Raw genomic sequence first — 26,713 nt, 5'->3', positions numbered from 1 at the left:
AAACACAAAAGGTGGGAGTGTATCCATATTCATCAAGGTGCAGCACGATGCCTCAGAGATCATCCATACGCAACTAACAATGGGCAAAACTGTAATTCAAATTGTAGCTTGCTACAGATCACCCACCATGACCCAGGACCCTCATTCTGCATTTCTGGAGACACTGGAAAATATGAAGGTCCTACCAAACGCCCTAATATTGGGTGATTTCAATTACCCAAACATTAACTGGGACAACTACTCCAGTACTAACTCCCTTACCCAACGCTTCCTAGAATTTATAAACTTGAATGCCCTGGATCAACTGTTCAACACTCCCACCAGAGGTGGCAACATATTGGACCTGGTCATCACCAACATGGGCGACCGGTGTTCCACACCAGAGGTCAACCCCTCGCTGGTTAGATTAGACCATAGACTAATCACTCTGGATATCCACATTCCGTCCCCCACCCCCAATCAAGGAAACCACCGTGAAAAACTTTGTAAAAGCAAACTTCACGTTACTTAAGACCGAGGTGGAAAGGTTCACAGTCCCCATACTAAAGGACAATGATGTTCAAGCTGCTGAATCCCTTACAAAGGCACTCTATGAGCACCTGCAAGAATGCATGGATTGTGCTATCCCAAGCAAAACCAAGACTCACTCCTCCAAGAAAAGAAAACCTTTCTGGTGGACCCCTGCCATAAACAAGCTATACAATAGAAGGAGGAAACTAGTACAGAAAAAGAGTAAAATCCCAAGAAGGAAAGACATTCCTGATCAGTATCAGCAAGAAACTATGATCCCTCATAAAATCATCCAAGGCTAGCTCTGAAAGGAAAATTGCCAAGGACTCCAAAGATAACCACAAAGCATTCTTTAGCTATGTCAAGAACCCAAGTGGAAACTCTCAGATCTGCTCTGAGTTAGAGCAGAATGGCACCAAATACACTGAACGACTGATATTGCCAACATTCTGGCAGACAGGTTTAGTGCAAACTTCACCCCCTCTCACCTCCTAAAGGGCCCATAACCTTACCAGAAGAATGTAGAGCCCTGACAATCACTGACACATGGGTTAAAACAGCCCTATCCAAAGCCAAAAACACAGCTTCAATTGGACCGGACAGTGTCCCAGGCTGTGTCTTACATGATCTCCAAAATGAACTAACCCCTCACCTAAACACACTGTTCAAACTCAGCCTCTCTACAGGCTACATACTCATAGAGTGGCACACAGCAACAGTTATCCCATTCCACAAAGGTGGAGCCACAACAAACCCCGGGAACTATTGCCCTATATAAGCCTGACTAGCCTGGTCTGCAAGGCATCATCATGGAACTCATTAACAGAGACATTGGGAACCTCCAAACATTGGACCCTACCCAGTTTGGCTTTGTTAAGGGCAGATCATGCCTCCTAAACCTGGTGGACTTCTTTGAGACAGTTACCAAGGCTTTAGATGAAGAAAAGGAGGTCCACACAGCCTACTTAGACCTCGCAAAGGCTTTTGACACCATTCCCCATTCTGGTATTATAGACAAGCTCACCAGACTGAACATAAACCCCTACGTCACGAGATGGGTTGCCAGTTGGCTCATGGATAGAACCCACACGGTGAGAGTTGCAGGCTCTAGATCTGACTCTAAACCGGTTACAAGTGGCATCCCCCAGGGCTCAGTCATGGGACCCCTTCTGTTCGGTATATACTTCTCAGAGGTACAGGCAAGCACAGAAGGACTATGGCTGACCAACTTTACAGACAACTGCAAACTGGGGACCACAACTGACTCTCCGGCTGATACAGAGATCCTCCATAAGGGTTTCACTGAGACGGATACCTGGTGTCAAAATCATGGCCTCAAGCTAAATGCCAAAAAGTGCATAGTCATCCCCTTTGGAAAAAACAAAGTACCCGTGAACTACCACATACGTGGTGGTCCCCTAAATACAGAAAATGTAATAAGGGATCTGAGGACCCAAGTAGATAGTAATCTCTCCTTTGATAATCATATTGCCAAGGTGGTTAGCAAATCCTTCTGTGGCCCACCTAATCACAAAAGGGTTCGCATCTAGAACAAAAGAGGTTATTGTGCCCCTCTACTCATCAGTCATCAGACCCATCATAGAGTACAACGCCCCATTTGGGATGTTCCTTACAAGACACCTGCAACAGCTGGAAAGACCACAGAAGTACCTCACCAAGAGGATTACTGACCTCAAATAGATGCCCTATGCAGCCTGACTGAAGAAACTCCAGCTGTACTCAGTTGCATACCGCTTACTCAGAGGTGATCTCTGCCTGACATACAAGGCCATGTTAAACCCAGAATTGATGGACATGATCCACCTAAAAAAAAAAAAAAAACAAATCCCAGAGAGCCACACACTCTAGAGATCTAAACCTCACCACAACGATAAATAGGACATGCTGGAGGGATAGATTCCTGTCCCAGAGACTCCCCATGCTTTGGAACAGGATTCCAACCTACATTAGGCAGAGCCCCCTCACTAACACTCTTCAAGAGAAACCTTGACGAGTGGATGGGAAACAGAAAATTTACCCCGGGGATCACTGCAGTGGCTCTGCTGGACTGAGACACAGGGAACTAACGGCTCTGCTGGACAGAGGCACAGGGAACTAATCTAAGGGGGCGGCGAAAGCCAACACATTCTGGCTAGGCTTATAGATGCCCTCGGGCAGATAGCCTAGTACTTACCTACAAACCTATATACAACCCTGGTCTGCAGGAGAAAGCCAGACTTACCTGGCTAGGGGATGAGAGTAAACTTCAGCAACAAGTGGAACTGAAGGCATGAATACAGGTACAGGCTCAAAGAACCCTCAAAGCTGTCTGAGTGATGGCACTTCCAGATTGTTTGCCGCCATGTTGTAAGATGTATGTTACAATACAAGGGATGAGTGAGCTGTCTGATTGGGGGAGACTTGATGATAGGCAGGCACAAGTGGAAAAAGCACACAGAATACATTTAGATACAGATACAGGATGTTTATTTTTGTTTTTAATTCTATAATAGCAAAATCTCTGACAATGCAGTTACTAAAAAAGTATAGTTGTGTCACACTTACCATAATTGCAGATGTCTGAGAAATCAGTGTTGCAGTATTGATCCTTGGGTCTTCCTAACATGCAGAAGCTCATGACCATCCCAAATTCCAGAGTCTTTTCATCATCCCTAGCCGACGGATATCTGACAGCCAAAGTCTGGACATGAAGGGAAAAAGGAGGCATCTGTTGATGCCATCTTCAGGTCTTTCTATATAGTGAGCAGCAGTCTGATGCCTGAAGACAGTATGACCCTTCAGATGTCACCAAAACTTTCTTTGACTGGGGTAGAAGACAGACCCGGCATGTGTAAGAAGAAAGGATAGGGACTGATAAAGAAAATGGCTACCCATCTGATGTGCATTCTTCACCCTCCATTCCCCCCGGCATAGGAGAGGCCAACTGACTGAAGGGTAGGAGTGTGGCAGTTTGTACTGCAACATCGATCTACTCAAACATCTACAACTATGCTAAGTGTTGTGTCACTACTGTACTATGTTCTTTGTAGTCAACGCTGCAGTAATGATCCTTGGGAAGACTCCCACAGCTACTAGTTGGGTTGGGAGATTGTATGTTGGCCCATAGGAGAGTAAGATTTGTAGAATAGTAGTTGTCAGACACCCCCTCATAGGGATGCCAGCAACAACCTGCTCACCAGTCCACAGGACATCAAAGGCAAATGGAAGGAATACTTCCAGCAGCTTCTGAATGAAGAAAACCCCACAGAAGATGCACTGCCTCAGACACAGCCTACAATGGTAGAAGACGAGGAGCCCACCCTAGAAGAAGGAAGAATAGCACTAAGGAAAATGAAGTCAGGGAAAGCAGCAGGCAAAGAAGAGGTCACAGCAGATATGCTGGGTGAGATAGGGGAGAAATGGCTCCTGAGGGTACTCATAGCAGTATGGAGAGAAAGGTGTTTCCCAGATGACTGGAGAATAAGCATACTCATACCAGTGTACATGAACAAAGGGGACATCCACAACTGTGGGCAGTACAGAGGCATCAAACTCCTGTCACATTGCATGAAGGCTCTGGAGAGGGTGATTAATAAACAGATATGCAGAGTAGTTGAAAGTAAAATGGGAGATGAGCAGTTGGGATTCAGATCAGGATGCAGCACAACTGACCAGATGTTTGCAGTGAGAAAGATGGCTGGGGAGACGCTAGAGATGAGGAAAGAGTCTAAAAGGGCATTCTTAGACTTGCAGAAAGTATATGACAAGGTCCCATGAAAGCTGATTTGGGCAGTACTGTAGTGGTAGAAAGTCCCAGAAACATTGGTAGAGTTAGTGCAAGCTATATACAAGGACCCAATGACTTAAGTACAAACACCATTCGGTCTCTCAGAGTGATTCCCAGTGGAAGTAGGTGTACATCAGGGTTCAGCTCTGAGCCCACTTTTGTTCATACTGGTGATGGACTATATTAGTAAACAGGTCGGAGGGGACAGATCAACAAAGTTGCTGTATGCAGATGATGTGGTAATACAGAAAGACTCTGAGCAAAAACTTCAGCAAAGGACAGGGGAACAAAATGCAAAACTGAAGGCACATGGGATGGGATGAAACTAAGTACAGATAAGACAACAATAATGGCAGCAAATTGGGGAAATCAGAAGAAGTTGAAAATTGAGAAAGAAGGGAAGATAGTGAACAGGTTAATAGCTTCAAGTATCTGAGAGGGGTTGCTGAGGAAAAGGGAAATCTGAATGAAGAGGTCAAAGCTAGAATCAGAGCAGCTGCAGCAAACTGGCATATGGTGTCAGGTATACTACATGACAGAAGAATGCCAAAGAAGCTGGAAAAATAAGGTGTACAAGACAGTGATGCGACCAGTACTACTCTATGGTACAGAAACCTGGGTGGTAAAGGCAGAGTAGATGAGTAAGCTATAGGTGATGAGAAAGGTGGTGGGATGCACATGTGGGACAGAGAAGAAATGACATGAGCAGAAGCCAAAATAGCTCCAAATGCAGAAAAGATCAGAGAGGACAGATTACGATGGTTCAGGCACATGCAAAGAAAAGCAGAAGACAATCTGCTGAAAAAGATCTGGGACAGACAGGAAGAAGGTAGGAGAAAATGAGGGCATCCAGCAAAGAGGTGGATGGATTATGTGTAAGAAGATCTGTGACAGGGAAACACATGTGTCAAAGAAGGCAGGAGTGTGGCACTGAACTGAGAGAGATGGTGACAGTTAACACGGCAGAAAATAGGAAAAAGGGGGTTGATGATGATGAATGGGTTACAAACCCTGCCCTAGCCCTAGAGACATTGGCTAAATTGTACAGTAAAAGTGTGGACAGATGGCCATGTGTCAGCTTCCAGGGTAGCCTATGTAGGAACACCTTTGAGGAAGGCAGTGGTGGCTGCACTGTGTCTGGTGGAGTATGCACTGATATGGGTTGGTACTGGCTTACCATGATAAGCATAACAGAAAATGGTGCACTTGGCTATCCATTTAGAGATAATCTGTTTGAAGACAGATTTGCCTTCTTTTCCTTCTGCAAAGGCCACCAGTAAACTTGTCTGGTCTGTTAGGGAATTTTGTCCTGCCTAGATATTATCTGATCTGATGGTATAAATCCAGCAAATGCAAGATTCATTCTGAATTATTCTTTGGGTTAGGAAAGAACACTGGTAAATGAATGGTTTGGTTCAAGGAAAGCGCTGACACTACTTTAATCATAAGGAACACATTAGTTCTAAGGGTAATTCTGCCCTATGGAACATAGTGAAGGGTTCCCTGAACATCAAAGCTTGAGATCCACTTGGTAGAAGCTTGAGATCCACTTGGTAGGGTGGTCTTCCAAGTGAGCATCTTTAGAGAAGCAGATGCTGCTGACTCAGAGTGGCAAAAACTCTATATAGTTTAAATCCCGGATAGAGACATTTTTTTCCTGGGGGGGAGGGGTTGAAGGCATATGACTCCTTTCAAGAAAAGTTTCATGTGGGGGTTAGTATAGACAGGAGAGGAGCAGGGAAAGCTAGCAGATATAGTCAAAGCATGAACCTTAAAGTAAAAATGTCCTTGTTGAAATAACTCTAACAGGTATTGTAACAGGAGGTTTATCTATGCTTGTGCTGGGTTAATGTTTTTGTTCCTGCACCATAGGGAAAACCTTTTCCTCTTGAATAAGTATGACTTTCTGGTAGTTGGTTCTCTAGCCTTTCTCAGGATAGACAGCACTTCTGTTGAATATGCTGTATTATAAGTGTCAGAAACCACTCCACCAAGCTGTTAGCCTGAAAGTCTTCAGATGAGGATAAATGGCAGACCCCTTTAGCTGAGTGAATGGGTCTATATCACTTGTGATAGGTGAAACATCTTCCTTCAATCAGGTCCCAGAGGAGGGAAAACAGTGCTGCTTTGGCCAGAAAGTGGCTATGAGAATCATGTTTAGCTTGCCTGACCTTACCTTTATCAGTTATCCCGGTATCAGAGGAATGGCTGATAAGGCATAAAGGAAGAGAACTGTCCACTTGAAGGAGAATTTCTCTGTTCTACAAAACCTTGGGAGCTACTTACTGTTGTGGTTGGCAAACAGGTTTATGCTTGGGGGACCCCCATAGATGACTGAGGTGCAGAAAGATCTCCCATTTTAGCATCCATTCATTTGGGTCCAGAATGCCTCTGCTCATGGAATCTGCTAGGGTGTTGTTCTGGCCTGGGTTGTAGGACACTATCAGAGTAAATTGCAATAATTGTGCCAAGAGACAAATTTTATTGCTACACTGCAGAGGGGGTAGGAACATGCTCCTGCTTGATTCTTGATGTACCATATTACCATAGTGTACTGAGTGTGCCAGGGGATAGACAACTTTGAAACACTTTCATAGCTAGAAAGACTGCCAGGAATTCCTTTTGACTTCTGTGATGTTTCCTTTGGTCTGGGGTCCAGACAGCCTGCACCTTCAAGGGGCCTAAGTGCAGTCTCCATGCCACCTTGAAACTGTCTGTGGTGATGGCCTTCACTGTCTGTGGTAAAGAAAACATTGCACCTAGATGCAACTTGATGGTGTCTTTCCACCAAAGAAATTGTTTTTGGATGCACTGTAAAAGGGGCGCCTGGGCTTCCAGGGAAGAGAACTGCTACCAGGAGTTTTTCAGAAACCACTGAAGTTTCCTTATGGGACATTTTGCTAAGGAGATCATTAGAATGCATGACGCCATGGACCCCAGAGCCCTAAGATACTCCCTTGCTATGATGGTCTGCTTTGTCAATAGACTGAATAGAAAATTCTGTCAGGAAGGCCACCTTGTCTTTGGGCAAGAAAACTTTGTTTAACAGAAAGTCTATCAATGCACCCAGAAAGAAGATTCTTGTCTGGGGCTGAAGTTGGGACTTGTGAAAATTAAGGGTTAGCCCTACCCTCTGAAAGAAAGTCCATGGTAGCCTGCAAAGCTGTTTGTAGTTTCAGGATAGTTTTTTCCTGGATAAGACAATCATGCAGGTAGGGGTAAATTTGTACTCCTAGTGTTCTTCAGTGTGCTATAACTGGAGTTTTGCCTATACTCATATCAGTCCCTAATAGGGAAGTCAGTCTTTAGTCTGCAGTGCAAACATCCACCTCTCTTACTTTTCTCTCTCTAGTTATTTGCTCTAATACCTTGAATCCTTTGCCAGTTTCCTCCAGTTAATTCCAGCACCCTCTTGTCTACTCTGTGTACTCTTAGTTTCAGTTTTCCCTATTGGAAAAATCTTCTTTCTCCATTTTCATGCTGGCTTACTTCTTAAAATATTTTCTGCTAGTTTATGAATACAATATTCAGTACAGTTGTTATATTTCTCCTTATGGATCTGTATCCAAAATCCCACTCTCTCTCTCTCTCTCTCTCTCTCTCTCTGCTTCTTGAACTCCCGCCCTGCTTCATCATCATCCATTTCCACTTTGAGTTATTACCTTCTGCTTGTGTTAGATATATGAGCCTTAAATATATACCTCTAAAATACCCCTTCAAATCAGGTAATCCTAAACCACCTTGTTCTACTGGAAGGATCATCTTATCCCACTTAACTCTTGTCCTCTTCCCCTTCCAGACAAATTTTGTCAACTTTTTATTAAGTATTGTCCATAACTTCTCATCTGGTTGATAAAAATATGCCGGACCCATACATAAAACTAAACGGACAAAACGCATTTTCACTGCTTGTATCATATCCATAACCATAGACAACAGGTTTCAAGTTTCTCAGTTTTTGTATTATCTTTTGTTTAGTCTCTTCCCACATATCCTTAGCAGACATAACAGAAGCCTTTTTTAATCCATACTCCCAAATATTTCATCTTATGTCCCCATAAACATGGGTAGTGCTGAAACAATTTGTGTGTGGGTGCATAATTTACAGCTATAGCCTTTATTTTATCTTAATTCATTTTCTATCCTTAAAGGACTTTAATCTGTCTCAAAATGTTCCAAAACACCGAGATGTCCTTTTCTGGATTTATAAGGTGCAAAATAATAAATCCAGCTTTTCTTGATTACCATACCAGTTATATCCTTGAATTTCAAAAGGCAACCTATCTTGGACTTTGACTGGGAGACATAACAAGGATAATTTGTGTTATCTGGCTTGGTTTCCTGGACTTCACAAAGGTCATGATTTCCTGTGCAATTTTTAGTAAATCCTCAGTTTTGACCTGGGTAGTAGTATCAGACAACTTGGAAACGGGCTGAGACAGACTATTTGTTTTGGTTTAGGCATCTGTTTAATAAGGGCAGACTTGGTCCTTGGTCAGATGACTGGAGCATTGGTCCTGCTATAAGGTGTGTGTTCCTATAGAACCATGGAAGTAGAATAGTGGAAGAAGAACTTTCTCCCTGAGGAAACAATGTGCGGACATTGGAAGCGGAGTCCTGTTGAGCGACCTCAAATCTGATTGACGTAGTAGTTGGAGAGAGTAAAGTTAAACGGCCTGTTGCCAGGGAAGCCTCCTGATGGGTCATGCCAGTGGGCTTGGGTCTGGAAGTCACCAAAATTGGGATGCAAAAGTGTCTCATCCGAGTCATTGGTTGGCTTAGTTACAGATGTGGAAGGGTTGCCATTGACTGCCGATTCCTTTTCCATAGGATTTTTATCTTTTCATTTCTTAGGCAAAGTAGCAATGGAAGCAGACCAGAGCAGACAGGTGGCATGAACTGATACCATGGATTCCATGTGTATTGCAAAGACTTCGGGCCTACACTTAAGGGTTTTAGGTCTAAACCTAGCACAATCCTAACACTAAGAAGCATTGTGCTGACGGCCCAAACAAAACAGACAAAAGGAATGAAAATATTTATGTAGGATTTGCTTCCACACTTCAAGCAGTTATTAACTGTGTTGAACATTAACCAGAGAAACATATTCCTCAACAAGGTACTTATCTGAAAATTGCTTGAGAAAATTCTGTAGAAAATGAAACAGACAATATACTGTATGAATTAGGTAAACACAGAAGCGCATCGGACTGCATGGCTAGAAAGAACTGAAGATGGTGCCAGTGGACACCCTTCTTATACCCCGATGTCTGAATGTTGGCCATCTGATGTCTGTCAGCTAGGGATGATGAAGAGAGTCTGGAAATTGAGGCAGTTCTCTTCTTCCTTAAAGGCAGGAAGACTGAAGGATCACTACTACAACGCTGACTGTGAAGAACACAGGAAAGCCGTCCCCACCCCACCATGGAATCCAACTATAAGTTGTAAAATACAGAAATAGCAAATTATCCTCCAAAATAAAATAACAGCAAACTAGCCAACCAAAGTCTTGGATCGCTGCAAACTGAAAAACAAGTAGCATTTTTTTGTTTTGCAGGGACTAAGTCATCCAGCCAACTAAAGAACTGAAAAAGTGCTGGTATAAAACATGCATAAAGTAACTGGCAGTACCTATTCCTCTCAGCTGTTTTGCTATATTTCAGTTTATTAATTTCTTCTATATAATGCAATGAAGTCAGAGAGATACCTTGTAGGTAAGAATGAATGCAAAACTTCAGTTGTAAAACTGACCTGAATGAAGCTTGCTCCCTCTACTGCTTCACGTAGGTCACTACAGCCACTGATTAGCGAGAACTGCTCTTCAGAGCTCAAGGATCCTCGTAGCACTCCCATTTCCTCCATATCTTTCATCTGCTTGCTTGAAAGGAAATGTTAAGTAGATTAATTCCCAGACTAGGCTGCTGAAATTTGCCATAAAACACAGCATTTTAAAGTATACATCTTACTCCATATACTACAAATCCTTGAAAACATGATGTGCACAAAACAATGCAAGCAAGTTAGGCAGCATAGTTAAATTCAGAATATCAACGACATATAAAATGGCAATTTATTAATACTAAAAGTTAAATGCAAAAAAAATCACAGTAGTAAAGAAATGTTGTACCCCATTGAGAAATTAGCCTCATAAAATATCTTGTATCTCATTAATTAGTATAAGCCTCCGTAATACTTTCAAATGGTCTAACCATCAAAGTTAAGTTCTTTAATCTAAACAACGGTATATCTTGTATCCAAATCAAACTTAGATTAGCTATATGCATTCAGTAATTCTTTTTTGTCTCTACCACAGGTCACAAGACTATAAAAAGATTGTGCAGATCTGTGTTTGCCTTGTAGCCCAGGTGATAGCTAAAGGGTCGTTACCTGTACACCTGTCCAGTTAAAATAAATAAAATAAAATAACATAAAAACAAGCACTGAACTTACTGAGGTATGTTCTTCCTCGGTTATGAATACCTTACAACACCCAAACAGTGGAACACAGAACTGTATTTTATTCCTCATATGCCTAACATATAGACAAGTACCTATTTAAAAGTCCTGACATTGACACATAATGAAGGCTTAGTCTAGATAAAAATGCCAACTCTTGATACACTTGTAAGCTGCTTCAGGAGTACACGGTACATGAAACAAGTCAGATTTATACACTGGGGAATGTACAGTTGTGTAAAATCTTAGCATAACAGTAGATGTTCTTCTCTTCACTGTTGCAGTATTCCTTACAATAGGATCCCCTGCCAAGGGTGGCCGAGCGTCTGTCCAATATACCAAACCGTTTAGGTTGCTAATGGTACACTGTATGTCACATGTATGCTCCCCATGTACAAAGTAGAGCATAAAGGTGTTGCCCAGACATACCATCTCAGAACTGAGAGCCCCAGTAGGAACACCAGTCCAAGGATTAGAAAGGTAGCAGGCACATCCAGAACAGAAAAGAACTAGGGGGGAGAAGGGAGGGATAGGATACTGCAACAGTGACGTGAAGGACATCTACTGTTATGGTAAGGTTTTGTACAACTGTACTATGTCCTTCCACTTCACTGTTGCAGTATTCCTTATGAGAGAGACTGCAAAAGCTCATGAAGAAGACAGGGAGGAGGAAAGACCAGCACAGCCCTCTAGGAACCCATGAAGGATGGCCCTAGCAAAACCAGCTCTAGCCTTGGATATCACATCCAACTTATAGGGCTTAGTAAAAGTATGCACTGAAGTCCAGGTAGCTGCCTTAATAATAGAGTTAGTATTTAAACCCTTGAAAACAGTACCAGAAGAAGTCATAGCCTTAGTAGAATGAGCCTTAACCGAAAAAGGAAGGCTCTTGTCATGAAAAGAACAACAAAAAGAAATGGCTTTAGATATTCAAGAAACAGTTTGCTTAGAAACAGCCAGTCCCAAAGATCTAGGATGAAAGGAAACAAAAAAAATGATCAGATTTGTGAAAAGCTTTGATCTTATCCAAATAAAGCAACATGCTGTCCTTATAGAAAACTAAAAACAGGGAACAGCCATAAGGGTTTGAAGCTCACACACCTATCTGGCAGAAGTAATGGCAAAAAAAGAACAGTCTTCCAAGAACAATGCTGCAAGGAAGCTGAAACTGCAGGCTCAAAAAGATCCTGAGTCAATATTTCCAAAATAAAATTAAGGTCCCAGGAAGGAGGGATAGGCTTTCTGGGAGGTCTAATATGAAGGAAGCCTTTAAGAAACTGTTTAGTCTCAAATCTAGAGGCTAAAGGGGGTGTTAAAGACAGACAGACAAAGAAATAACTGACAAGTGGGCCTTAACAGAAGAATAAGCCAACCCAGGATTGAGCAATTCACACAAATAAGACAGAACCAAAGGGACATCCACAAAAAGTGGATCCAGGTAAATGGAAAACCTCTTCCATTTGGATAAGTAGGATTTCCTAGTAGTGGGTTGCCTGGCCTCCTGCAGGACCCTGAGCACATCCTCAGAAAAAAAAAAGTGTCTATGTGGAACCAAAATCCTATCACCCACAGTCTTAACTGAAGAGTGGACAGGTGGGGATGGGTGAGAGCTCCCTTGTGTGCGAGTAGGTCCACCCCGTGAGATAACTTATAATTGCCCTTAGCTAAATACAGAAGAAGAGGGAACGAATGCTGTCTGGGCCAAAAGGGAGTCACCTGCAAGATTTTGGGAGCATCCTGTTTTATCTTTAACAGGACTTTTGGAATGAGAGGAAGGGGAGAGAAGGCATAAAAAACATCCCCTTCCAGGAAAAGGAGAGGGCATCCACCTTCCAGACCAGCGGACATCGGGCCTGGCACAAAAAAGAGGAAGTTGTCTGTTTAAAAGGGAGGCAAGTAAATCTATTTGAGGTGTACCACACTGGTGGATTATGTCCAGGAACACATCTATATGACACATCCCTGTCAAATTGACCTGCCCAGACAGTCTGCCACAATGTTCTGACCTGAGGGAATGTAAACTGCCTAAAGACTCGGTTGATACTGTTTGCCTAGCTCCCACACTTGAAGTGCTAGCCTGCACAGGAGATAAGATTTTGACCCCCCCCCCCGACTTGTTGACATACCACATGTGGTATTGTCTGTCAGTACTTTGAGGAGCCCTGGAATGAAGACAGGATGAAAAGCTTGAAGAGCCAACTGAAGAACTCACATCTCTTTGACACTGACGTGGTCTTTCTTTTGCTGAAACGACCAGAGGCTCTGGACTTTTACAGAGCCAAAGAAAGCCACCTATCCCACTTATGAAGTCTCTGTGAACAGCTCCTGAGAGGGGAGTGGGGGTTGAAAAGGAAGCCCTGGACTGAGTGACAACTGCCAAATACACCACCAAATTTCCTGCTTGAGGCATGGAAGAATAGGAATTATGAAATCTAGAGGATGACAGTGCTGAAGCCAAACTGACTTCAGAAACCACTGAAGCTTTCTCATGTGAAGCCTGGCTAGTGGGAGCATAAGAATGGTGGCATCCATGAAATCCAGAGCTCTTAGAAATTCCCTGGCTGTAACTGAGGCCAGAGGAAGAAGGGATTGAAAGAAGGCAATGATAGTTAAGGCCTTGGGAGATGGCAAGGATGCCAGCATTGGAACAGTCTGTATCCTGCATCCCAGAAACACATTATCCTGTGAAAGAGTCAGGAAGGACTTTTGGAAATTTACAGTGAACCCCAGGCTTTGCAGGATAGAGATGGCAAACTGAAGATGCTGCAGTAGAATCTCTGGAGAGAATGCCTGAAAAAGTAGGTGTAAGTAGGGAAAGACCTGCAACTCCCTTAGCCTGCAAAAAGCAATCAGAGGAGTGAGGCATTTGATGAGAACAGAATCGTAAAAACGTCCTGAAAAGGGGATGAACAGTGACATGAAGATAAGCTTCCTTAAGCTCCTGAGAAACTAGAAAAGCCTAAGGAAATAGAGAAAACAAGGTCTGAAGGGACAACAAACAAAAGCTTCAGACAGGTGTTTAAATGACAGAGATCCAGAATGGGTCTCCAAGTGCCCTCATTCCTGGGGACCAAGAACATTCTGGAATAAAACCCCATCCCCCTTTAAAAAACTGGAATTGCTTGAATAGTTATCCGGGTCAAGAGACCCTGAAGCACCTCTGAAAAAAAAGTCAAATTGTTCCTGAGGGGGGTTGAGAAATGCTCATGAAGGGGGGAAGAGATTTCCAGACCATGTAATACCTTTGGAGAATGACGGAAATAACCCAGAAATCTTGAGTAATCTTTACCCAAACAGGAAGAGACAGGGAAAGAGGAATGTGGCTAAGAAGTACAGGATAGTCAGACAGCAACTGTTTTTTCAGGAAAAGGAGATTTCTGTGTAGAAGTAGTCTGGGTAGCTTTAGAAGGAGGAGTCCATTTGCCATCATTTTTACTTTTGGGGAGGGGGAGACTGCCTATAAACAAAAGCTGGCTTATTAGGGTAATTCCTCTGGAATTTTCCTGTAGGGACTTAAACAAATGAGCAGCAGCACTACCCTAACAATGAGTGCAGAAGTCTTCCCTTCAGAATCTGGAAGGTCAGAAATAACCTGACAGGCCTGAGAAAGAACAGACAAAATATACCTAGTCATATGAGTCTGATAACTGAGAGCCCGAAAAGCAAGGGTAGCTGATGTACCTTTTCACCCATACTTTCCATAGCCATCCTGTCCTTATCAGAAGGAAGCAACTTTGTAGAAAGCAGTAACTCAGATGGCTTGTCAGATGCCACATACACCACAGAAGGGTCAGAAGACGGACACCTACACAGAAATTTGGAATCATCAAGTATCTTATCACACCTATCAGGTTTCCTGGTGGCCGGGGGCTGGGAATCGGGAGCCTGAGCAGGAGTAGAGAAGGCAGCCAAAACAGGAAGAACAGTAGAAGGTCTAGGAAAATCCATTTGCAGAAGTTCGTAATACCTTTTCTGAACCTCAAAAAGCTGGGCACAATCCCACTTAAAAATTCCATCATTTTGGAAATTGTGTCCCCAAAGGAAATCTCCTCAAAAGGAGTGTGAGGGCTACTGGACCCCTCCCCCTCTGAACCACAGTCTAACGGAGAAGGAATCCGAGAAGAATAAGCAAGGGTTCCTCATCCGAATCCCACTCCTCCTCAGAGGAATCCTGTTCCCTAGGTCTCTTAAGAGGAATAGAAGACCAAGGGGGAGCTGGAACAGAAACTCCTTGATGGGGCTTCAAGGCCAAATGGCACTGAACAAACCCCAAGTGAAATTCTGTCAGTCACTCTTGAGGGTCCTTAGGAGCAGGAGTTTTTTGTTTCTTCTTTAAAGAGGCATCAGCCATATGGAACGTAGAAGGCTCTGACCACATACGGCACTCTACAACAGTAGTTGGAACCTCCTCCCTAACCAGAATCTGAGGAAAACCCTTAGGACCTTCAGTAATAATCAGACGCAGTTCCCCTGAACATCCGTAGCAGACATCTGCAAAGCCTCCAGGGACATGAGTGATGTTGGATCCATGATGGCCTACAAAGTCACTGCAGAAGAATGGGCAATTTTCTGGGCCTTCACTAGCCTCAAGAGAGATGTTTGGCGGAGGTGGAACAGCCGAAGAATCAGACCTAGCTTTCTTGGCCTTTTTTTTCATGGACGGCTGATCCTCAGAGCAGGAAGTTCCTTCTATAACATCTTTTGCTAAAAGTTTAAGACATTGGTTCTCTAAATATATGAAAAAAGCCTGACAAATAGAACAAGACGCATGGTCATGGGAAGCAATGAGAGAAAACAAACACTGCTCATGATGATCTTTACATGGAATCTGTCTTCCACACTGGCATTTACCCTTTCTGAATGAATAGAACCCCACATGCAACAAAACAAAAGGAAAAAGATAAGAGCAAAAACCCCAACAGAGCACTTATCTAAAAAAAACGGCTTGGTGAACCAGCAAACGAAGTAAGCATTCAGAACGATGAAAGATTGCATTCAGACTGGCAGTAAATAAGTTCTGAGGATGGTACATCTGAATGTCACCTTTACGCCATACACTGTACACGAGGAGCATAAGTGTGGTGTACAGCATACCCTTAGCAACCTAAAGGCTTTGTTATATTGGCCGGACACCGGATCCCTATTTTAAGGAATACTGCAACAGTGAAATAGAAGGACATCAAGAGATTACAGAAATGTGAACTTCAAACTAGCAAGACACAACACTATATAAACACAATGAATGCTAAAAAGAATGAATGCCGATATATTTTGCTACATTTCAGAAGTATAAAGCACTCTCCCGCAGCTTCTGCTTTGAAATAAAATTGCCAAAATGAGTGGTTTTATAATATAAACAGTTAAACACCAGGCAGACAGTGAATAAAATTGCAGGTGAATTTTAAGTCATTTTTACTGAAAATCCAGTACAGAAAGAAGGTGTACCAATGCAATGCTGGTAACAAAGGTTCAAGAATGTGGGTGGGAAAGCCTGGGAAGCCAGCAGCTTGCTTTGTCTTTTTTTCCCTCTCACACAGACCTGTTCTAGTGCCCCCAATCCTTCTTAGGGTCTATCTACCCTCTCCTAATTACTCCTCCCCCATTTTGTTTGAGCTAGATTGGGGACAACGAGAATCCTAAGGGCAAGACTGTGCGTAATCCTTCTGCTGTGGATTGCTGTTATGACCTACATTCACTCATTTCATACCCAGCAGTCATTTGCTACTTCTCAAGGCTACTCACCTCTGAGGACCATAACCCCAGTACACAATGCCCTCTACCAATGATCATATGCAGACAGCACCTAGGCATATGTTCTTCCCCCTGGGATGGGCACACCCACCCATCCTGCAAGGTCCTCAGATGCCCAAGCTGTTAATCAAACTTGGGTTACCTAGGCAGTAGTCTGGACTTTATCCTTTTACACCATGGCACTGGCTAACAGCTTGCTCTTTTCTGAGTTTGCTGTGTGACTACCTACTAGTGCAGAGTGTGGCACAGTGATAGCTAGATTTCTGATGGTGTAATTAATTAAGGGACATGAAATGAAGCGTACTTACCCAATGTAGCACCAGTTCTTAAATGGCTCAGTATACAAAGGACATGCTGACTGGGATACCAAGCAAAGACTGCCCCATCCCAACAAAGACCACACCAATGTCAATGATAAAGGTCAGTGCTGCTCCTCATCCCAACAAGGACCACACCACTATCAGTGGTCAGGGTCAGTGCTGCCACTTCATTCCACCAAGGCTCATACAACCATGAATGATCAGGGTAAGTGCTGCTCCCCATGCTTCGCAATGGATCAAACCATCATCAATATTCAGGGTCAGTTCTGCCCCCATCTTACCAAGAAACGCACCACATCAATGATTGGGGTTACTGCTGCACTCCCTCTTATGCTGGACCCCACCATCAACAATTTTCAGGGTGACTGATGCTCCTCATTCCATCAATGACGAGGGTCAAAAAGTGACAAGAATTCTAAATAGATAGCAGTGAGAATGAAGATCGTCCCTTTCATTCTCTGTCTAGGTCACATACTAAGATAAAGGATGCACCATGCATGGGCACATGGAAGGGTGCTTTGAATGTGGTGTGGGAAAGGAGAGTAAGAACTTGTGGAAGCAGAATATATAGGTTCACAGGTTCATAGGTTGGTACTAGGCTATCGGCCTTAGGGCCTATACAAGCCTAGCCATAACAATTCCCTGGATATTTCTTCCCACAATATTTACTTCTCTGGACCCCTGTCTAGCAGGGCGACTGACATGATCCCCAGGGTGAATTTCCTATCTCCCATCCAATCAACAAGGTTCCTTTTGAAGAGGGCCAAGGAGGCGCTCTGCTTGACATGTATGGGCAGTCTATTCCCGAGTATGGGGAGTCTCTGGGTCAGGAACCTGTCCCTCCAGCATGTTTTGCTCACTGTGATGACAAGGTTTAGATCCATGGAGCATGTGGCTCTGAGGGATTGGGATTTCTTTAACAGCTCAGGGTCTGACATAGCCTTGTATGTTAAGCAGAGATCGCCTCTGAGTAGATGATATGCCACAGAGTACAGCTGGAGTTTTTTTAGACTGTCAGCATATGGCATCTGCTTTAGGCCTGTGATTCTTTTAGTGAGGTATTTCTGTGGCCTTTCCAGCTGTTACAGATGTCTTGTGAGGTACATGCCAAATGGGGCATTATACTCTATAATGGGTCTAATGAGGGATGAGTACAGTGGGACAATGACCTCCTTTTTTCTGGATGAAAAGCCCTTAGTGATGAGGTGTGCCACATAGAAGGATTTCCTGACTGTTGTGGCGATGTGGTTATCGAAAGTGAGACCACTGTCCACCTGTGTCCCTAAGTCTCTTATCACACTTTCGATGTTTAGTGTACTGCCACCTATGTGGTAATTCATGGGTAAATGTTTTTTTCCAAAGGGGATAACTATACATTTCTTGGCATTAAGCTTGAGCCCATGGCTCTGGCACCAGGCATCTGTTTCTGTAAGGCCCTTCTGTAGAATATCCACATCATTTGGGGATTCAATAATGGCTCCCAGTTTGCAGTCATCTGTGAACTTTGTTAGCCAGTCCCTTAGTGTTGGCCTGTACTTCAGAGAAGTAGATGCCAAACAAGCGCGGTCCCAGGACTGAACCCTGAGGTACTCCACTTGTCACTTGTCTGGAGCTGGATTTGGAGTCGGCTACTTTTACAGTCTGGGTTCTGTCAGTAAGCCAGTTAGCAACCCATCGAGTGACGTAGGAATTTATGCCCAGCTTAGTAAGTTTATCTATGATTCCAGAGTGGGGGATGGTATCGAAGACCTTGGCGAGGTCCAGATAGGCTGTGTGGACCACCTTACCTCGTCCACAGCTCTGGAGACTGATTCGAAGAAGTCAATCAGGTTCAGGAGAAAAGATCGGCCCTTCACAAACCCAAACTGGGTGGGGTCCAGTGTTTGAAGGTTGCCAATGTCTCTGTTTATAAGTTCCATGATAATGCGTTCCATGCCCTTGCAGATCAGGCTTGTCAGACTGATGGGACGTAACTTCCCGGGATCCAAGGTGGATCCCCCCTTGTGGAGTGGGATAACTGTAGCTGTGCACCACTCAGTGGGCACGAAGCCTGAGGTGAGGCTATGATTAAACATGACTCTTAGGTGAGGTGTCAGTTCATTTTGTAGTTCATGTAGTACACAGCCTGGGATGTCATCTGGTCCCATGGATGCTATATTCTTAGCTTTGAAGAGTGCGGTTTCTACATGTGTGGCCATGATTACCGGAATTTGGCAATCTTTTGGTATTGAGATGAACCTTTTAGGGGGTGAGAGGGGGTGAAGTTGGCACTAAATCGATCTGCCAGGATATTGGCAATATCCTTGGGATTAGTATATTTAATGCCATTCTGTTAAAGCTCAGAGCAGAACTGAGCATTGCCATTTATATTCTTGACATAACTATAGAATGCCTTGTGGTTGTCTTTGGAATCTTTGGCAATTTTATTTTTGTAACTAGCTTTTGAGGAGTTTATGAGGGATCTCAGCTTCTTACTGAGGCTGGTGAGGGAGTTTTTTGCATCCTGGGATTTTCCTCTTTTCTGCAACAGTTTCTTCCTTTTGTTGAATAGTTTATAGCAGGGGACCACCAGATTGGCTTCCTTTTTTTGGAGGAGAGCATCTTGGTTCTATTTGGGATGGCATGATTCATGCACGAGTGGATGTGCTCGTACAGTGCCTTAGTGTAGGATTCTGCAGTCGAACTTTCAGATCTCGTCTGCATGGGTGTCATGAAGTTTGTCACTTCTGACTTCAGAAGCATGAAGATGGCTTTGGGGAAGTTTTTTAAGGAGGTTTCCTTACTGGGGGGTGGGGGTGGGATGTGGATGCCAAGGGTGATTTGCTTATGGTCAAACCTGACCAATGAGGGGGTGAACACTGGTGTGGAGCATCTATCTCCCATGTTGGTAATGACCAGGTCTAGAATACTGGAGAACCTGGTGGGACAATGGATTAGTTGATCCAGGGCATTGGAATTTATGAATTCCAAGAACCATTGGGAAAAAAAGTTGGCACCCGAGTAGTTTTCCCAGTTAATGGCAGGGTAGTTGAAAGTTTGGTTGTATCTTAATATTTTCCAGTATGTTTAAAAAGGTATAGTGAGAATCTTGGGGCACGGTGGGGGATCTGTAGTAAGCTACAATTTGGATTGCAGTCTTACCTAGTGTTAGTTGCACCTGGAGAATTTCAGATGGATTGTGTTGGGCAACTAGCCTGGAGGTGTGAATATCCTTGGTGAATATGGACACTCCTCCACCTTTAGTATTGTGGTCTTGGTTTTGTGGCCGAAAAGTGTGGTAAGAGTTGTAGCCTGGTATTGCAGGAGTGCTCTCTGGAGCCTTGAACCAAGTCTCAGTTACTGCACATATATCGATGTTCTCCATTTTTAGGAGTGCCTTGAGAGAGTGCATTTTGAGGTTTAGACTTTTAGCACTGAGTAGCATTACCTTCAGATTTTGCATGCTTGTATCTATTACGGTGGTGGTTTTGTCCTTTGAACCTTGCCTAAAAAAGGCACTATAGGGGTGGCAAGAGCTTTAGCCAGTAACCTGAATCCCAGGGGTGATAGGTGCAGACCATCTCTGGCAAAGCATCGTGACTTGTCGATCATGTCTTCCCAGGCAGACAGATACTGAATCCCCTTTGAATGACACCAGAAGCTTAGCCAATTGTTGAAGTCAATCATTTTGTTCTTATACTGTGGTATCATTCTGGGCGAATGCAGGATGGTACTCAGGGCTAGGGTCATACCTGCCTGGGCCACATGATCTGAGAGCTCTTCCATGTCTCTTTTCATGTAGTCCAGGGAGGTACGTCTCAAGTCATTCTCTCCAGCATGGACAATGGCAGAGTCATATTTGTACTTGTTGTGGAGTGACTTGAGTGCATGCGTTATGTGGCGGATCCTGGCACCCGACAGGCAGCTGACTGTAATTTTCTCCTTGTTCAGCCTGGTGAGTGGGACATCAGTCTGCCTGACTATAGAGTCACCTATGACTAAAGTGTTGGGTACACTGTCTTGCCTTAGGGGCTGTTGTTGGGTGGCACACTGGTGTTGTGAGCTATGTGTCACTTTGGTTGTGACTGGTGTTTGCGTTTCAGCTTCGGCGGTCCTTGTTGCTTGGTCAGGTTAATGTTAAGGGCCTCTGCATATGTGGGTTTAGTGTTGCTATGTTTGGGTATTGATGGTGTGGGTTTTGAAGGGCAATGAGTTGCTTGAGGTGTAGTGCAGGTGTTAACCTTCTCCTCTTGACTGTCTAACACAATCTTGGCCAGAGAGAGCTTTGCTTTCAGTTTGGCTATGTAAGTGCATCTCTCGCAGGTAGTAGTGTTGGGTGGTAGGAGGAGAGGGTTGTCTGTGTACATGAGGCAGTTGCCACATTGCCCCAGTATGCCCAGATTCACCAGGTGGACAAGATAAATCACCGGAAGCTGACCCTTGGACGCCTGTTTAGGTGCTTTTTTTGTAAAGTATAAGAGCTGTTTTCCCTTACCTTTGCAAGGTACATTGCAATTATAGGCTGTTTAGTGCATACGATTAATTTCTCCTTATTGACAGGGAGTGTTGAGTGCTTAAATCAGTTTCAGGCTTCCTAGTGCTTTCCAGCATGTTCTAGAGCAACTGCTAGTCACAGGGGGTTCAGATTTTAGTGCTACTACTGAGAAACCAGCTAGTTCTAAGGGAAAATTTGAAGAGCAGACTTTCTGGCACCTGGAATAGTTAAACTGTAGCCTCGCGGTGCTGCACGATGCGAAAAATGTGCAAACACACGCGTTTTTAAGCCAGAAAGTTGTTTGGGATATAAATCAGCTCAAAAAGGCTAATAAAATTACAATTTCACAGCTGGAAATCACTCCTCTACTGTTAGGCAGTACAATGCTCACCACTCCCACTGGTAAGCAGGAGGACTTTACTCTACCACAGCAAGGTCTGGATAGCTCTGAACACAGAAAATAAAGTCCTGAGACAAGCAAAGCCTGGGATCTGGACTGGCTAGGAAAGGTGGGAAACGAGCAAACAAGATAGTATTTTTTGTTGAAACAGGCTAAACAATGCAATAATACAGTAAACAAACACAGAAAAGGCTAACACACTTGAGTGTGTAGTCCTAAACAGTACATGCAATTAAAACTCTACAAAATTAGAAATTTAAAACTTTTTAAATGAAGGAAGGCAGGTGCACAACTGAAAAACGATTTAACAGGCAGTAATACAGCAGAATAAGTAGCTAGTCTACATATACGGAGAAGTCTATATATACAGAAAAGCAGCTAAAACACACAAACAATTCAGATGCAGTGCAACCTAGAGCACTTGAGTTGTGGCAATATTAAGGCATATACAATCATAATAAATGCTCTAAAATATACTCTATAGTTCCAACAGGGAGAAAGGAGGAACAAAAGGCCTTCTCAGATGTTCTGCCTGTATTAGGTAGAATGAGCTAATGACACTAGACTGGGAGGAGTGTCCCAGATCAAATTTACAGTAGGGGCGGGCAAATGCAAAGCCACCAAGTATATTGGGGATTGCAACAACAAATGCTACCTCCCAACTACACATGTTCATATAAATAGATTTTGTATTAAACTTTCCATGCATAAGCTGACTTTGATAGTATTTAAAGGAGCACCTGGCACAAACTCTAACAATGCTCCCACTTACTGAAAATGATTCAGATCAAAGTTAACCAATATCTGATTTGTTCCACCACTAGTACAATGGTCTACATGTTAGTTCTGTGCATTCTCGAACTTCAGCACTGCCTATGCCTGTTAAAACCTCAACAGTGATATATTAGAACATCTATTATTATGGCAAGTTTCACTTACATAACTGTCCCACCACCATTTGCAATTCAACATATATTGTTCATCCAAAGCCCCATTTAGCCTCATCCTTTGGTCAGCACACAATACTCTTTTGGATCTACTGATACATTTGATACTTGAATGCCTCACCATATTATAGATTCTAAGAACTACTTGTTATCTGTTCTTTCTGATTCATACGTTCAGATTATCTCTCCACTTGTCCCTGCTTTTGATACTAAGAGTGAATACCCCTCTTTTCAACAAATGTGTCTGTGTTTGCATGGTCTGGTACTCCACTCATGTGTTCACCTTCCTCACTTTCTCTTGCTTCAGTTGCTGTAGTGCTCTACTCTGCTCCATCAGGGCTTCTATATACCCTATGAACAGTAAAGTGCAGTTGTGTACCTACCATACATGTAGATGTTAGAGTGTATTCACTGTTGCAGTCATTACTCTTGGGTTACCTTGCTGGCAGGCTACCCTCAGTCGGTCTGAATTCCAAAGTCCTGGTCCAGCGTCGGTTGCTGTCGCCTCTTCCCTGACGTCAGTGCGCTAGGGGTATAAAAGATGCAGCCAATGCCATTTTCTTCAGTTTTTCTTGCCCCAGATGTCAGGTGCCTCCAAAAGGGTAGGCTAAAAATATTATGCAAATAAACATACATGCAGTAAAGAAACATTTCCTTCATCTACAAGCAAATACACCACATAGGTTGTATAGAATAGAGAAGTACAGATAAACCCCAGCAAAAGAAAGGGGGCCGGAGGGTGGGTAACCTGGACTGCAACAGTGAATACACTCGAACATCTACATTTATGGTAGGTACACAACTGTACTATGTTCATCGTGTTTCACTGTTGCAGTCATTACTCTTGGGTTGAATCCCAAAGCTGAGAAAGGGTGGCTGAGCTAAATAGGATTAGGAGAGGCTATGAGGCCCTGCAGCACTGCAGTGGCAAAGCCTGCTCTGGATTTAGAGTAAAGAGGTAAGTGGTAGTGTTTTGTAAAAGTGTGCACTGAACTCCAGGTTGCAGCCTCTATGATGTCTTTGGTTGGTACTCCTCTGAGGAAGGCTGCTGAAGTGGCTGCTGCTCTGGTAGAATGAGGCCTAATGCCCTTAGGCACTGATTTGCCATGCTGAGAATAGCAGAAACGGATGCAATGACCTATCCATTTAGAAATAGTCTATTTTGAGATGGCCTTTCCTTGTGATCCTGCAGCATATGACATTAAAAGTTGCTCAGTCTTTCTGAAAGCTTTAGTTCTATCTAAGTAGAAACGTAGCTGCCTGTGTATGTCCAAAGAATGCAGAATTTATTCACCCTTGTTTTGTGGGTTTGGATAAAAAGTAGGCAAGTGAATGGTTTGGTTGAGGGCCACACTGGACACCAACTTAGGCATTAAAGTTGGGTTTGTCCTCAGAGAAACCCTGTCTGGATGGAAAATGATAAAAGGTTCCACAGCCATGAGTGCTTGTAACTCCAAGACTCGTCTTGCAGAGGTTATTGCTAGGAGCAGAGCTGTTTTCCAGGATAAGAATTTTATATCAGCTGTTTAGGCTGGCTCAAAGGGAGGCAGTGTTTTTCCAAGACATAATTGAGGTCCCATGCCAGAATTGGTGCTCTCCTTGGAGGCCTGATGTTTTTGGCCCCTCTAAGGTACTGCCTTATTAAAGGATGAGAAAAGATTGGTGGTTCCGTATTGTAATGGGCTGAAATGGCAGAGGCATGAATCTTAATTGATGAAAAGGAAAGGCCGTTGTCCAGCATCTCAGTTAGTTATTGTAAAATCTGAGGAATATTTGATACATATGTGTCAATGCCTTGTTCCTGGTTCTAAGCACAGAATCTCTTACATTTTTCTGCATATGATTTTCTGGTACTGGGCCTCCTGGCCTCCAAGATAACATCCATAACAGCTTTTGAAAGAGGAGTGTTCTGAATGGCTACATTATCTGCCATGCTGCCAGATTTAAGGTCCTGAGTTGACTGTGCAGGATCTGATTGTTTTGTTGGGTCAGCAAGTGGGAAGTTTGAGGCAATATCCATGCTGGACCTTGAGACAAGCTCTTTAGGATTGGGTACCAGTGCTGGCGTGGCCAGTCTGGTGCAATCAATATAATTTTTGGCTTCTCTTGTCTGACCTTTAGGAGTACCTTGGGAAGGAGAGGCAGTGGAGGAAAGGCATACACTGTTAGGTTTTTCCAGCAGAAGGATAGGGCGTCCACTCTCCATGCTTGTTTATTATGAATCCTTGTGCAAAATCTCTGTAATTGGCAGTTGTGAGGGGAGGCAAATAGATCTATGTCTGGGCATCCCCAGTTCCTTGTTATCATGCTGAAGACTTGTGGATCCAGTTTCCACTCATGGGGATCCATGAGGTTTCTGCTTAGTTCGTCTGCCAGAGTGTTTGTTTTTCCTGGCAGGAATTGTGCTTGCAGGTGAACTTGATAAGTCAATGCTGTGTCCCACAAGGTCATTGCTTGTCTGCAGAGGGGGTAGGAATGTGTGCCTCCCTGCTTGTTTACGTACCACATGACCGTAGTATTGTCCGTCTGTATCAGTAGCTGTCCTGGATGAAGTAGATCCTTGAAAGCTGTCAGGGCATTCTGAACAGCTAGCATCTCTTTTTGATTGATATGAAGATGCATCTGGCTTGCAGGCCATGTGCCCTGAATACATTTTCCTGCCATATGGGCCCCCCCAGGCATAATCTGATGCATCCATTGTCAGTGTCTGTTTGGCTGTGGGTAAAGTGAATGGCAGACCCTTGTTGTGGTGACAGACCTGTGCGCACCATCGAAACTCCTGTTGCAGGCAGGGAATAAGGGTAATTACTGTCTCCAGGCTGTGGCAATGCCGAGTCCAAACACTTTTTAGTTACCATTGTAGTTTCCTCATATGCAATCTGGCATATGGAATTAGTATAATGCAGGATGCCATGAAGCCCAAGGCCTGCAAGATTTTTCTTGCAGATAACTGGGTCTTTGTTGCCAACTTTTTGAAGTAAGAAGTCAGTTGCCTTTGTTTGTCTGGCGTGAGATAAGCCATCTGGGCAGTTGTATTTAAGCTTGCACCCAGGAATATTATCTCTTGAGAGGGTACTAGTTTTGATTTATTTTCGTTTACTGTGTACCCTAGGCAAATTAGTAATCTTTTTACAAATGCCAGATGCTTTAGAAGAATGTCTTTGTTCTCTGCTTGAATAAAGCAGTCATCCAAGTAGGGATATATCTGAATTCCTCTTTGTCTGCAAAATGCAATTATTGGTGCCATGCATTTTGTGAAGACCCTGGGCGCAGTAGATAAGCCAAAGGGCAGTGCAGAGAATTGGTAGTGCATTGAGCCAGCTATGAATCTGAGGTATCTTCTGCAAGTTTGTCTGATTGGGACATGCAGGTATGCCTCTTTTAGGTCCAAAGTTACGAGCCAAGCCTTCTTGCCCAGCATGGGCAGTAACTGCTATAGAGTCAACATCTTGAATTTTGGAACCTCCAGAAACGTATTTAGTATAGACCGGTCCAATATTGGTCTCCAGGTTTTGTCCTTTCTGGGAACCAAAAGTCTCAAGTAAAATCCTTGCCCCTGCTCTTGTTGTGGTACTTGTTGAATGGCCCTCATGTCCATGAGGGCTGTAATTTGCTTTTGTGCCTCTGCCCACTGATTGTGTGGCAGGTCTGGCATACCTTTTGCCCTTGGTAGGGTGTGAAAATGGAACCTGTAGCCCTGGGACACTATGTTCAAGACCCATTTGTCTTGGGTAATCATTTGCCAATTTGGTGAAAAAAGTGCTAGTTTTCCCCTAAGGGAGCTGCCAAAAGAAAAGTGCCTGGATCTGGCAGAGGAAAGTCATTGGGACTGTTTCCTGTAAGGTTGTGATTTGTCTTCTCCGCTTTTGGAGGTAGGAGCACCCCATTGTTTAGGCCGGTATGAGCCTTGGGGCTGAGATCTGCCTCTGGGACGTCTGTATCTGCCTCTTTGCAGTCTGACACTGGAAAGGACCAATTTTTGGAAGGCCAGTTCCTGCTAAATCTGGGTGGCTGTACCTGTACAAAATCCTTAACTGTCTGCATGGATTTCGCTTTATCCTCCATTTT

General features: G+C 43.7%; 1 protein-coding gene across 1 annotated transcript in view; it reads right to left on the bottom strand.

Annotated features, from left to right (window-relative positions):
- Positions 1–26,713, bottom strand: part of CRYL1 (crystallin lambda 1) — a 1,333,661-nt gene that overhangs the window by 954,270 nt on the left and 352,678 nt on the right. Inside the window, exon 3 of the mRNA XM_044073192.1 lies at positions 10,049–10,175. Coding sequence (XP_043929127.1) covers positions 10,049–10,175 — 127 coding nt within the window. The remainder of the gene's footprint in view (positions 1–10,048; positions 10,176–26,713) is intronic.

Source organism: Protopterus annectens, chromosome 5.part1 (genome assembly GCF_019279795.1).
Source record: "Protopterus annectens isolate FY-2018-M chromosome 5.part1, PAN1.0, whole genome shotgun sequence".
In the NCBI taxonomy this organism is placed as follows: domain Eukaryota; kingdom Metazoa; phylum Chordata; order Ceratodontiformes; family Protopteridae; genus Protopterus; species Protopterus annectens.
The sequence above is the reverse complement of the archived record's forward strand: the minus strand, read 5'-3'. Positions and strand labels throughout refer to the sequence as shown.